Source organism: Tripterygium wilfordii, chromosome 5 (genome assembly GCF_013401445.1).
Source record: "Tripterygium wilfordii isolate XIE 37 chromosome 5, ASM1340144v1, whole genome shotgun sequence".
Lineage (NCBI taxonomy): Eukaryota > Viridiplantae > Streptophyta > Magnoliopsida > Celastrales > Celastraceae > Tripterygium > Tripterygium wilfordii.
This window is the reverse complement of record NC_052236.1, coordinates 1,587,378-1,601,917: the sequence shown is the minus strand read 5'-3', so window position 1 is coordinate 1,601,917 and position 14,540 is coordinate 1,587,378. Positions and strand designations below refer to the sequence as shown.

The 14,540-nt window shown below is 36.9% G+C and overlaps 2 protein-coding genes across 6 annotated transcripts; both read left to right on the top strand.

Annotated features, from left to right (window-relative positions):
- Positions 1 to 2,224: 2,224 nt before the first annotated feature.
- Positions 2,225 to 11,269, top strand: LOC119998832 (zinc finger CCHC domain-containing protein 8-like). 5 transcript variants are annotated; one of them, XR_005468298.1, is made up of 11 exons: positions 2,225 to 2,368; positions 3,209 to 3,575; positions 3,852 to 3,939; positions 4,066 to 4,138; positions 4,459 to 4,539; positions 5,621 to 5,757; positions 6,493 to 6,745; positions 8,818 to 8,881; positions 9,743 to 10,421; positions 10,546 to 10,669; positions 10,769 to 11,269. XR_005468298.1 is itself a non-coding variant. In XM_038846281.1 (10 exons), exons 2-9 carry the CDS (start codon positions 3,242 to 3,244, stop codon positions 10,417 to 10,419), a joined length of 1,707 nt encoding a protein of 568 aa, XP_038702209.1. In that variant the 5' UTR covers positions 2,225 to 2,368; positions 3,209 to 3,241; the 3' UTR covers positions 10,420 to 10,421; positions 10,546 to 11,269. The 5 variants fall into 5 exon arrangements, 3 of the variants coding, with proteins under 3 accessions (XP_038702209.1, XP_038702207.1, XP_038702208.1); XR_005468297.1 differs by having other exon boundaries at positions 9,743 to 10,669; XM_038846281.1 differs by having other exon boundaries at positions 10,546 to 11,269.
- A 1,112-nt stretch (positions 11,270 to 12,381) lies between these two features.
- On the top strand, positions 12,382 to 14,534 carry LOC119998288 (probable transmembrane ascorbate ferrireductase 2). The gene is made up of 4 exons (XM_038845580.1): positions 12,382 to 12,591; positions 12,675 to 12,723; positions 13,648 to 13,847; positions 13,995 to 14,534. The coding sequence occupies exons 1-4, from the start codon at positions 12,448 to 12,450 to the stop codon at positions 14,304 to 14,306; spliced, it is 705 nt and encodes a 234-aa protein (XP_038701508.1). The 5' UTR covers positions 12,382 to 12,447; the 3' UTR covers positions 14,307 to 14,534.
- The last annotated feature ends 6 nt before the right edge of the window (positions 14,535 to 14,540 follow it).

Sequence of the window (14,540 nt, the reverse complement as noted above, 5' to 3'; positions counted from 1 at the left end):
AGTACTCTAAAGTATCTCTATTTTAAATCTCTATTATATTAAAATATTAAGTTTTTATATTAAAAAAGGAGAGAGGATAGAAGATGGGATAATATTATTAAAATATTTTTAATGATCCATTTTTTGTGTTATAAAAGTAGCGCATATGTGCTACTTTTTTAAAGAATCTGAATTTTTCAAATAAGAGATATTGATACTCCTCCACTCTGTCAAAATCGTTATTTTTTATGCTCTATTTTACCTATCATATCAATTCTACATAGACTAATGTGACTACTCATACGCTTTTCATTCACTTATTGCAACTAATATAAGATAGTTTATTTTACAAATATCTCCAAACTCTTGAAAACTTATTTGATAACTTACAAATAACTTATTTTTGATGGTTTAAAAATTGGATTGAGGGGAGTTCCAGTGTCCAAAAACACTGAACTCCTCTAGTGACACTGAACTCCTCTAGTGGACATCTCTAGCCATAGGATTAATTTGAGGGCTAGAAAATGATTCTTTTTTTTAAACAATTTTTCTGCACATAATTCCAATCAAAATAAATTTTATCTTCACTCCATCTCTTTTCCGTTCACTCAATCTCTCACTTTATCTTCTTCTTCCTTTACCAAATTTGATTCCTCAAATCCCCTCCAAAAGCATGCTTTGAGTCTCAACAGACACACACATTCAAAGACACAAACAGAGAGGGTGAGATGAAGAACATAAGGTTATGGTGCTGTAGCAAGAACCATACTAGAACCAAGAGAGAGATAAAATGAGGAGGGGGAGTAATATGGAAAATGGCAGATTAACGAAGTCGATTATCCAAGTTTCGACATTTCAATTGTTGTTCTCAGTCCGACAAATTCATGATGGAGGGAAGAAAGATGCGCCCAAAGCAAATCGGGGGAGAGTGTTATGTGAGAGTGTTATGACTCTTGTCTCACATCGGTCGGGACAAGGATCACTATATGGTTTATATGGACAAAGCCCACCCTCAACATGCAACAATGCCTTTTCCCAAGCCTAGTGAGTTGAGCTTTGTCCCATTAGTAGTTGGGCTTTGACCCAGTGAGTTTATGGCTTCGGCCTATAGTAGCTGGGCTTGGGAGAAATAAAATCGTCCGAGTCCGATGTATTCACGGGAATAGAACAACCCAAAACGGATAATATTGTTGACATGTATGGGGTTGTAGATTTATGATATGGTATCGGAGCAATTCGGTCCAATAGGAACCAGACAACGCAAAGCGGACAATATTGTTGACATGTATGAGGATGTATATTTCTGATATGGTATCAGAGCAATTCGGTCCTATTAGACGTAGCCTCTACTCCACTTGTTGGGTCTGACATAGCCCAGCCCACAAGTGTGGGGGAGTGTTATGACTCTTATCCCACACCTATGTGGTTTATATGGACAAAGCCCACCCTCAACATGCAACAAAGCCTGTTCCCAAGCCTAGTGAGTTGGGCTTCGTCCCATTAATAACTGGGCTTTGACCAGGTTGGTTTATGGCTTTGGCCTATAGTAGCTGGGTTTGGGAGGAACAAAGCCGTGCGGGCCTGATATATTCACGGGAACCGGACATCCCAAAGCAGACAATATTATTGAAATGTATGGGGTGTGTATTTCTGATAGAGAGGAAGGGGAGGGCTTTAAGCATAGCGTATGCGGCTCCATTGACTGTGGAAGAATAAGATTTTGACAAAGAAGATTTGAGGAAGAAGAAGATAGTGAGAGATGGAAAGGAATTGAGGAATAGAAACACATTTTAATTGGAATTATATGCAGAAAAATAAAACAAAAGGAATCATTTTCTAGCCCTCAGATTAATCTTATGGCTAGAGATGTCCACAGAAGGAGTCCAATATTTTTTGACACTGGACCTCCCCCTCAATCCTTAAAAGTTTACTTATTTTCCTCAAATTAAAATTATACTGAGCCATTAGGTAAATTTGATCCGAGCTCCTTGACAAATTGACTCACTAGTCTTGTAAGAGATTTTTGTTGTTGTTGACATCCGAATACAAACTTAAGAAAGGTATTGTCTGAACTGGCCCATTCCATTAAGCCCAAAGCTTAAACACAACGGGCCACCAATTAGCCTAAGCCCATTATGTACTATTCGTCATTGAGCCAAGCCAATATATGAATATAGCCGAAAACGCGTCGTTTTTGGGAATACGAAACGAAGCGCATCGCGGAAAGGAAAAGATTTCTTGTGATAGACCATTTACAACGACTTTTCGGCTTCGGCATTACCAGACGAGCTACTCCATCACAGAGATTAGAGACGATAACGAAAACCTTTGGAAGTGTTGTTGGAGATCTGTGACGGGGTGTGGTATCAACAATTCCCTTTCTTCTCGGGTAAATCTCTCTCTTTCTGCAAGTTTTCTCGATAAAAGCTCGGTTGATGAAAAGAAAACTTTTTCTTTAACGATGAAACTTGAAATTCAGCATCGTACTTTTTTTGGGTTCGTTACAGAGATGTTGAAGAAGTAATTTCAGTTATAATTTATTGCAGAAAGTCCAATTCTTTATTTCATAGAGTAGGAGAAGTGTTTATCATTACATGCAGAGCACAATTTTAACTGGATTGGGCCTGATTTTATTGTTAGGGTTTAGATGGTATGTCCCTTTCTTTTAACTAGATTGGAATGTACTGCTTGTTAATTGGGTGAAAGCTTGTCTGCGATTTTAGTGTGTTATCCTTACTGGTTTGGGGTAACTATTGGGGTATGCGTATTGCGGAGCTTGTAAAATTGTGCGTTGGAATTGAGTCCTGGGAGCTCACTCTGCATTTTCAGAAGATTAGGACAAAATCAAAATCGATGAAACGAAATAGAAAAGTAAATGTGATTTGAGATTGCTTTTTTCTTTATTTTTCTTCTTTGGTAGGAGTAGCACCAGGTAATGACCTCAATGAGCTACTGGGAGTAGGAGTGCTGTTTGTGGGTGTGAATTTTTCAACAGATTATGTATTTGTTTTACATTTCGAAGTAGTTTCTCGTGCATCTCATGTATCATAGCAGTGCGCCATTATTTTTCTTTGAAATAGGTTTTGAAATTTGACTATGCAAGTTTTGCTGATTGCCGTTAAGAAGATACAAAAATTTATCATTTTGATAAAGAAGCTACAAACCTTTGTTGCAATAATAAAATTTAGGCATTTGCTTGAGGTACATTTTATCAGTTTTCTTGTTGCAGTAAGAAGGGTTGTCTCATGCGGTATATTTAAAGATGGAAACTGAGGATATAATCAACCTTCTTGGTTCAAGAAATTCTGACTCTGAAAGTGAGAACAATGAACTTCATGGCACTGATAATGCTTTGATTAACATGGGGCTTAGTGAAGGCGATATGGGAAGTACTGATAGACATCCTTTACTGGAAACAGATGGTGATAAGGTTTTGTTAAGCAATTCATCTAGCATGGATATGAGTGTTGAATCGACAGAAAATGTTGCAACAGTGGAAAAATTAGATCCCTCCATTTCTGTTGTGTGTGCTGAAGATGGTTGCTCTGTCATCCAACATAAAAGCCCCACCCACAACCACGTGGTTGATGGCACTTGTATCCTTTCTCATTGATATTGTACTCCTATTTTGTTGCATCTCCTCAAACTCTGTAGTTGCGCTTTGATTAACCAAAGCAAAACGTCAAAGGTAACTTGAATTTGTTTCCTACTGTTCTGCTTCTTCATAACTGTTTCTTGGGTTGCACCCACTTGGTGCTCCTTCAATAAAATTCATTTTTGCTTCTTGAAAAAAAAGAAAGAAAAGACAATATGTCTCATCCTGCAGTATTTTATATCCGTGGTCATAAGTTTTTCTTCATTGAGCATGCCAGTAATAACCGGTGTTAAGAGAGCTCGGATGACATATGAATATGATGAACAGCAGCCTTCAGTACATGTCAAGTATGACTCCATAACAAGGTCAGGCTTGGAGTATTGATCTTTCAATAGAATATCTATTATAGTATTATGTATTCAGAAGCCATTTCGAGAGATTTTGTTGATTTACGATTAAGGTTCTTAGTTTATTGTTTTGAATTTTTCCAGTGCCAGTAAACAGAAGCTTGAGGAGCTATTGCAGCAGTGGTCAGAGTGGCATGCTCGGCATTGTTCGTCACAAGTAAGTCCATTTTTCGCCATTGTTTAAAATTGCAATTGCTGAAATTCTCTTCTGGTATTTCTTAGAAGTAAGCTGCCATCTTACACAACAACTGTATAATAGTAGAAGTATATCACAATTCTTCTCTCCTCTCTTCTTTTTTTTTTTCCTTGGTATGAGTCGAATAAAAAGGACTTGTATCTGTTGATATTTAATTGCTTTTGATATTTTATGTGCTCTATAATTTTTTTGGTACATTTATTTTTGTTTTTTGTAATTGTGGTCAAATTGCTTTGAGCTAATTCTTTTCTTTTCTTTTCTTTTCATTTATGTTTATTTAGGTTTCAAATGAAGTGCTGGAGTCGGGTGAGGACACATACTTTCCTGCTTTACATTTTGGCTTGGAAAAGTACTCTGCAGTGGTAATATTTCAATTTCCAACCTCTCAGGTTCTGCACACATTTTGATCTTTCAGTGTTGCACACATTGTGAACCATCTCTTGTCAACATAGGCTTGAACCAGCTGTGGTTGTAAGTGGGGTAAAAGAGAACTAGTGGATATGCCATGTTATTAACAACGTTTGACTTTTTTGTCATTTTCTATTTCTAGGGCATTTTTCATGGAAATTTAAGAGGTTGTAAACTATTCAGTGTGTATTTCAATAATGAAGGGTGCTTTCATGTCTGGGAAGGCTTACCATATAAGTACTGCCTACAACTGGTTATATTTTTGTTTGCAAAATGGGGTTAAGAATTCCTTCAATTCTTTTGCAGCCGGAAAGTTATTAACCTTGGTTTTATGGTTTGGCAGCTAGAGGTTCCATAAAGTAACGGGCCTCTGGTTTTATGAGGATTAGAAAAAAAATAAAATGAAATGGAGTCTGAATTGGAAATGATAAAAAAAAAAAAAACATAGGTGATTCCGTGATTGAACAATGAACATTACTTGAGAATTTTTCTAATTGGTTTGTGCGGCTGTTTTGGGATTTTCACTAATGGGTGATAATTAATGGAAGAACAGTTGGCGCTGTTTAAGTAAGTTTACTTAAGACTAGAGAGCATGACTTGGATTTATTTTCTAGTTTTTCTTTAGCTTGTCGGGCACACACCTACTACCTTGCACCTTGGAAAATTTCCGACCCTGGCACCTCTATTTTCGCCTTTTGCCATTGACTAACACCAAGTTTGTGTAATGTTGTAACGTTCTCAACTGCCACCATTAATATATGTTCTCAAAGGACTTTTTGAGTCTTGGGGCCCATAGCCTATGCTTTTTGTAATTTCTTATCATATTCAACATATAAATTCCTTGTTTCTATTTTCTTTGTTCTACTAAATTTATGTTATCTACTTGTAGTTTTTCTTCTATCTTGCAATTTACTGTGGTGACATTGGCATGTAGGTAAACAATTATGGTGGCATATCTATAAGCATTTTTGTAAGGTTTTTATTGCTTCTTGTGTTATGTGGATTTGCTTCTATCAACTGCTCTTTTATCTGTAGTCTTTCTGGATAGACAACCAAACAAGGAAACAGCAGAACAATGGTATCATTTCATTGGATAGTCACTCTGTACCTCTTTATGATCGTGGATATGCATTTAGTCTGAGTTCAGCAGATGGTCCTGGTAATAAGGAAGGGTAAATTCTCTTTGTTATCTTGTATGGATTAGTGCTTTTGAGATAGTCATCTAATTGTAGATTTTCTGAAGGTTTCTTGTTTAGTCGTATGTTTGTAGTGTTTAATTTGAGGATCATATTTTTTATTTTCATTACTAGGAGAGCTGTATTCTTCTAACTATGATGCTCCATGTATGCTTCCTTAGCTCTTATTGATCCACGTAGGTTGTTAGACTTTGTCTTTGGAATTATCAGCAAACAAATGCAGAGGTGTATTTAACGAGGCATAGCCAAGGGATACTTTTTTTTTTTGTTGCTTTAAGCATACCCTGAGCATTGTTATTAGTCAGAAGATTTGATAACTTTTAGAGATAGCGCTCTATTTGATTGAAAACAGTATCAAATTTGCAAGATGAAATTATTAAATTGACTTGGAGAAAATAATTTGTGAAAGGGAAGGAAGGGAAATAGTTCTTGGAACTTGGAAATTGTGTCGTATTCAACACGTAAAGCCCATGTTGTGCTGAAGCTTTGATCTAGGCCTCATGGGACATGCTGCGATCATGGAATTAGTATGTTTTGATCTTCTGAGAAAAACCTAACCAATGTTCTGGTGCCTTTGTTTCTATTTTTTCTTAACTTTCTCCGAATTTATCTCTGGTTACAAGTATCATTCCAGACATCTATTGAAATTTCCCCCCTTAGACTACCTTGCATTTTTATGTTTTGGTAACATTCTGGCTTTTATCTTGACAGTGCCTTGGAGATAATGCGTGATGCTTCTCGCTGTTTCAATTGTGGGTCTTACAGTCATTCCTTGAAGGATTGCTCCAAACCTCGTGATAATGTTGCTGTTAATAATGCTCGCAAGCAACACAAATCAAAACGGAATCAGAATCCTGGGTCGCGTAATCCAACTAGATATTATCATAACTCTACTGGTGGAAAGTATGATGGCTTAAGACCTGGTGCACTTGATACTGAAACACGACAACTTTTGGGTCTTGGGGTGAGAGCTTTGCAAACTGAAGTAGTTTTTGTTTTGTTTGTCTTTTCAATTATTTTGTGCACCATATGTTTCTTGTTTAACGTTTGTCCCAACTCCCAAGTCCGTATAAAGGAGGAGGGTTGAGGTAGGTGAACAGCTAGTGTAAAACTTTGTCAAACATATGAACATGAGTCAAAAAAGAGAAATTCGTTGGGCATTCCTTGTGCACAACACATTGTATCATAATTTGGGTGCAACGATAAATGAGCGAGGGCTGGCACGAGTGTACTTTAATAGCAATGCGATGCATTGGACCTTGAGTGTACTAGTAAATGAGTAAGAGCATGTTAGGGTGTCCTTGCCAAGCGCGCTGTATCGGCGCCCTTATGTGGTGAGATATAAGCAAGGGTTGTCTTGTTATGGACAGATAGGGTAAAGAAGCTAGTCTATGATTATAAGATTAGGATAAACACTTGGAACATATGGTCACTTACAGCAGATTAACTGAACTAACTGACACTATGATTAGGCGCAGGGTTAACATAATGTGTTTACAAAAGAGTAAATGGTTCTGCAAAAAATCAAGAGATTGAAACACAGATTATAAATTATGGTACACTGAAATGAAAAGAAATAAAAATGGTGTAAGTATAATAATAGAAAGTAACTAAGAGAAGGCGATAAAAGACAAGGGAATGTTTCATTGGATGTGTGGCCATATAAGGGAAGATAGGATAGAAATGAGATTATTAGATCTAAGGTATGAGCAGCTCCAAGTGAAGATAAGTTGTGAATAAACCATTTAATATAGTATGAATATGTACAACGTATAGTTAGCGAAGCGGCGATGAGGAGAATTGAGAGAATTTGTATAGGAGAGAGGAAGAAGCAAATAGTAAGACCTTAAAAGACACGGCTTGAATTAGCAAGAAAGGATATATATTCAATAAAAACTGAGGAAAGTTTGTTCCTATATAAAAATGAATGGCGGAAACAGATATATGTAGTGGATTCCCACTCATGTAGGCGAACCCAAACTTTTGGGATAAAGGCTCTGATGTGATGTGATGATGATGATATGTTTCTTGTTTGTTAAGATTTTTATCTTTGCACAACACCTGTACTTTATCACGTGCTAATTACATCAGAGACTCAGAGATGTTATTTGCTATTACTTACAGAAGATATGACACTTAAACGTGCTGAATGGCCAAGAGATATAGATGCAGCCTCTTGGAATCGTTTTGGATCAAAGTCCACTTGATTGTAATTAGTGTCTGTCACCATGTCTGTTACCTTAGTCAAGTGTAGCAGTCCACATATATATTTGATGTAAAGCCTCAGTCATGTGGCAAGAGTACATGTAAATATTTGCTATAACTGTTTATTGTGTAGGCATACTGTCTCTTGACTCATTTCATTCCCTATTTTTCATGGAAACAAGCCTTTGTTTTCTACGAAAATGTTCTTTAAAACAACCATGCTAGACTGTGTTCATTTTCATAGAAAAGGAAAACCTGCCGAAAAAGGAGCAAACGAAAGAGAGCCTTCTGGCCTTTGAGCATGTGGCATAGTGGTAGAATTGCACGAGTGCAACCTAGATTTAACAGGTTCAATTCTTGGAAACATTCGGTCTTCGTACATCATGTTTGTCCTTGACCCTGTCTACAGCGGGTGCCTTGTGCTTGGAGTTGTTTACATTTTGCACCTTTGAGCATTGTGCTTCAAATTATGTGCTTAGTATCACCTTCCAATCGGATGAAAAAGTTTGTTTACCATGTTGAGCATATGAATACTCTCTTTTTCCTCTTTTTTTTAAAAAATTTATATCTCTTAAGGTTTTGAAAACCATTTATCTTATGTAGTACTTGAGATGCTTAGTCTTTTCTGCTAGCATTGATATTCTATCCTGAAGTAGCTATACTAGTGGCACTTGTAATTATTTGTTCAAGAAAGTGGCCACTTGCATGGATTACTAGTAAATAGTAATGGAGTCATACAGTGCAAACATTAACAATATATTCTTGGAAATAACTTAATTGCCTATAATTTTATGTACTGCTCATCCTTTTTCCTTGCTATTTTCATTACAGGAACTTGATCCACCCCCTTGGCTCAACAGAATGCGAGAAATGGGATATCCACCTGGGTATCTAGGTAAGCATATAATGTCTGCTTGTGATTTTTTTTTTCAAGTGCATTTACTACCAAGAATTTTGGACCCCTTGATCGCCGTGTACTTAATTTTTCTCGATTAGAATTGAAAAATCTGTCTCTCGCTGTGCCACGTTTTAGGGGTGACCTTGGCCTAACCTAATGTTTGGTTCTTATATTTGGCTAATATATAGTCCCAACCAACATCCCATTTTGTGTGCTATACGGCTGTGGATCTACTAAGCATAGTATTAAGAGAGAAAAAGAATAGTTGTCGGAGTAACTATACTGTGAATGCTATTGCTGGCCCAACCATTGGGGCTATGAGCCTATGATAGAAGATTTGTTATCTTTTTACTTCAGAATGGACTGATGCAAATGCAACTACAAAATTCTAGGCTTATCTTGCTTAGAGGAGGATTTAGAATGAGGGGATATATTAATTAAAAGTTGTCTGTACAGTTGGAGAAAATATGATCCGTCAGTAATCATTATATAGACATTTATTTAAGGATGTTATCTAAAGTATTTGTCATGAAAGACAATTGACGCAAATCTAGATTTTATGTTTTAGTGTATAGAAAAGGTTGTCGTAAATTGTCTGTCGAGGCATTAGTGCAAGCTTGCTTGATGTTGGGCGCTATGGTGCGGTGCCTTGTTTGTGAACAAAATTCTGATGTTATTCAAGTTTGGTTCCTTTTTCTCGTGTCATCTTTTGTTCATCTTGTCCTATATACTACTGCCAGTCAAAAGGGACAAGAAATAAGAGCGGTCCCTAGAATGTCAAGGAAGGAAGCTCATTGCAGCTTTTGGTGAGCTAGAATCTACTTTTCATCTAACTGTAACTCGTGTTGACCTATGCAGATCCAGATGATGAGGATCAGCCATCAGGGATTACAATCTATGGTGACGAGGACATCAAGACAGAAACAGAAGATGGTGAAATTATTGAAAATGACGATTCTGAACAACGGAGGAAAATGACTGTTGAATTTCCTGGAATAAATGCACCAATCCCGGAAAATGCAGATGAAAAACGTTGGACAGCTGGGCCTTCAGCAACTTCTGAACTGTTTAGGAAACGTTCTCACCACACAGTTAACTCTTCTTCAGAACCTGTTGGCAGGGGACATTATTACGAGCAAAGGTGGTCAAGGGATTTCAGAGACGATGGACCTCCAGGTGTTGACCCATTACTTAGCCCATCCCCATCCGCCTCTAGTTACCCTGCTAGGTACGGGAACTACGATTCTATTTCCACTTCCTACAGTCCTCGGGATAACATCCAAAGACCGAGGAGTCCTACGATTGAGAGGTCCCAATATGATAGAGGAAGAAGGGTCTACAATGACTCTGCAACATATGGCTCTTACAATTCCTCACCATACTCATCCTCAAATAGACATGGTTCATCAAGGTACCGTGGCTCTTCTAGATTGGAGTCTGATGCTGATGAAATCCCGGATGACTATAATTTTGATAGTTCATATCGGAGCAAAGATGAAAGCGGCAGTTATCATCGGCATCATAGTCGGTGGTGAACGTACGGCTTTCTACCTTGATTATGTGACATATACGTTTTTCTAACATGAGACAAGGGGTTAGACAGATTTGTAATGGGACTGGCCAAAAGTCATGTTGACCTAAATATGTATTTTTCTGTTTAGGATGGGGATGAGCTGCAATGGGTATCTTCATTAGAGCATGAGGTGAATCACAGTAATAACATCGAAACTTATGGCTGGGCGTGAGAGTTGAACCGACTTTCCGGATTTGCGAGGAGTTATCACAGTAAACTTCACAACCCGACGAAGGCTTCTTTGTTCAAATCTTTTGCATCATAAGACATTTGTAAGCTCTAATACCTTGCTCATTGCCTTGCGTACGTAGGAGTTTGGAGACTTTTCCATGTTCTTCAGCAACTGTGTTTTCTTCTCTGCTCACAAAAGTTTTAACATGGAGCCCATCCTCCTCTTGTCTTACAAGTATCTTCATGTCTAAAGAAGGCAACAGCAGTCTCTTCCCTTGTGGATGTGCAATCTGCATATGCGTCCCCGGAAGAATCCTCTGCCATTGTTGTCAACTCAAAGGCGTCACGGAGATGCTCGTTTTCCATCATGTGTTTGACAAATCCACGCTCACCTAGAAAATTCGTTATGATGCTCTCTATCAGGCAATGATGATAAAGCCAGTCCATCTTTGTTAGATTTGTAATTTCATATCTCTTGGAGAGACCGTGGATTATAAAATAAAAAAATCCAAGCATCTCTCAAACTATAACATCTTCTCGGAGTTCAAGACGGTCGAGAAAAATAAAGTCGTGTCCAGGGCCAATGTGTCCACAGTGAAATGGACAATATTGTTGATTTTAATGGGCAGAGATTTCTGATATGATATTGGAATAATGTCTCGGTCTAGTTGAACGAATCTCTTCCAATAACCATGTTTAAAATATCTCAAAAGAAGTTTCCACAGAATGTTCATTCTTCGCTTTGAGTCTGTTTACTTCATGTTTAAATCCATTCAAGGAACAATTTTGAACTTCATTTTACTGAAATGGAACATTTAAACAATTTTGTTTCCATGGTTAACCCATTTTTTTTATACCAGCAATTTTGCAAATTTCACATATTTAAGTATTGCAGATTGAACAATTTTGGGACCATTCCAGATTTCTTTTTCTCAATCTATCCTTATTCCGATCCCTTCCCATTCACGATCCCCTTCCACCAGCACTGGGACATGCACACTCACAATAATATATTTTTTAATTATTTATTAATTATTTTTTCAATAAGATTTCATTAAATATTCTGTTTAATTATTATTTAAATAATTTTTTGATTAAAAATTATTTAAATATTCACATATATAAGTGTTTTTATTAATATCATAAATTATTTCTTATTTATTTTACCATTTATTTTAATTTGTTTCAGCACGTACTTTACACAATAATTTGAAAACTATTTCCAAACAGGCATACACTTACCAATATTTTAAGAAATATATCTGCCATCATTTTCTATCAATAATATATATTATTGTCAAAATTATTTAAATATATATTACTCAAAATAAATAAATTATCTGTGAAACGACTCATAATAAAATATTAAAACCAATTAAAGGGCAAAAATATATTTTTCATTCCTCTATTATGGAGCGAGTTTCATTTTTGTCCCTAAGCTTTTTTTCTCCCATTTGCATCCCTCACCTATTGAAAAGTATCATTTTGGTCCTTTCAAGTGAGATTGAGGTTGGGAAAAACCTGATCTGATGAATAATATGATGCCACTAGGATTTTTCAATGGCCGGATTTATTCGAGGGATAAACATGATATTTTTTCATAGTTGGGGGATGAAAAATGGAAGAAAAAAAGTTAAGGGACGAAAATGTATTGAGGGATGAAAAATACTCTTTTGTCCCCAATTAAAGCATGCCAACGTGACAATCCTAAAAGTCAAAAGACGCCGAAGTAGAAAAAGTGAAAAACAAAATGAACACACAGTCTCCTTCTCAAGATTCAGAAGCCCAAAACCTAGTGTCAGGACAGACGAAGGAAATAATGGCGGTTCCGGTGGTTGGGTTCCCGATCTTCATGGTGGTGAGGGTGATGGGAGCGATAGCCACTGCTTTGGTTCTGACTTGGACTGTCCATTACAGAGGAGGATTGGCTCTTATCTCGGATAACAAAGATCTCATCTTCAATGTAAATTTTTTTTATTGTTATTGTTTGACACTGCATTTTCTTCTTCTCTAGATTCCATCGTGATTGATTGAGCTTTCCTTCAGGTTCATCCTGTTCTAATGGTGATTGGGCTTATACTCATCAATGGTGAAGGTAAAATTCCCAAACCCAAGAATTTTTTAGTTGTTTTATATGTATATTTTTCTCTTCTGGGAAGGGATTGTTTATGTTCGATTTTCTTATTACATGATATACTAGTGAAATAGACCCTATAAATGGCAATCAGAATTCTTCGGTTGATTGAGATTTTGCTATATCAGGCTATGGCCTGCAGCAGGTGCCTTGCTTAATACCTCAATCTATATTTACATTTGATGATTTTTTGTTTACTTGACAAATAGCCACTTGTTCTATTTAGTTCATTCCTTTGAATCATGACTGTAATTTCATATATTAGTGGTAGTTGCAATTATGATCAGTCTCCCAATGTGATGGCGGAGCTCTTTTTGGTTTTTTTGGGAAAATGAAGAAGTGATCATGAAAGAAGAGATGATCGAGATGAGATTCTGTTCAAAGTTATGCTATATTCGCATATTTTGTTGATAATTTATGTAAATGTAGTCCTTGTATCTCATGTTGTTTTGTTTTGCTGTACAAGTTCACTTCGCTTTCAATTAAGATCTTTCCACTTGTATCGGTTTCTTTGACGTTATCAGGTTAACTGTCTTGTAAATCATTTTGAGTTGCACTTTCTTGGTACTCTTGCGATAAATTATTTTGCATTCGAGAAAAGAGAGTCCCCTTTGTCTGTGGAAGCTAATCTTAGATATTGGCCATAAAATTTCAATTAATAAGATCGAGGAAGGCTTTAACTTGCCTTTTTCCTCTGGGAAGATGAGTTTTGGGTCTGCTCTGCCTTCTCTGAAAGTTTAATATATACATTGGCCGACTCTGGCTATGTCTTCTGGCAATTGCAATGCCCTTTCACTTTCTGAAAACTTAGAATGTTATACATGTTACTTTACTGCTGCTGTGAGTTCTAAATGTTTTTTTTAAATGCTGTGTGAATTGATGCAGCTATGCTAGCATATAGGACAGTTGCTGGGACAAAAAGCTTCCGAAAACTAGTTCATCTTACTCTACAATTTGTTGCTTTTTGTTTAAGCGTGGTTGGTGTATGGGCTGCTTTGAAATTCCATAACGACAAGGGCATCGACAACTTTTATAGCCTGCATTCTTGGTTGGGTCTTGCTTGCCTTGCCCTCTTTGGTATCCAGGTCTTCTTCATGATTCCTTTCTTATTTTTGTTACCGTTATAGTCGCTCTCTCTCTCTCTTGAGAAGTTAGTTTGAATTCTCGTCTCGTACTTATGGTATCGTTACTCATGGTATCGTTACTCATGGTATCGTTTGTTTCTTGCACAGCTGGCTGCTGGATTCGTAACCTTTTGGTACCCAGGTGGCTCAAGAAATAGCAGAGTTACCTTGCTACCATGGCATGTGTTCTTTGGAGTTTATATTTATGCCCTCTCAGTTGCTACTGCTACTACTGGTTTTCTAGAAAAGGCCACATTCCTTCAGACCCACAAGATAATATCACGGTATTCTACCGAAGCTTTGCTGGTGAACTCTTTGGGCATCTTGATTGTTGTTCTGGGTGGTTTTGTTATTCTTGCACTTATTGCTCCTGTTCATGGTAAAGCTGACATCCACAATCACAGAGATGCAATAGAGTAGACTCAAATCTGTATGTCTTAGTAATTGATAAAACATGTATTCTCATAATATATGAATCTCAGAGTTCTTTTGTATCACAAGCTTGAGAGTGATTGATTGCATTGCTGGAATTATGGAAACTTATGCTCCTTTATGTTCTTGGGATTGGTTTAGCTGTATTTTTCTTTTCTCAAGATGATAGGATCCTGTGGTTATTTTGGTGAAGTACATGGTTTGGTATTTTGTTAAGTCGGT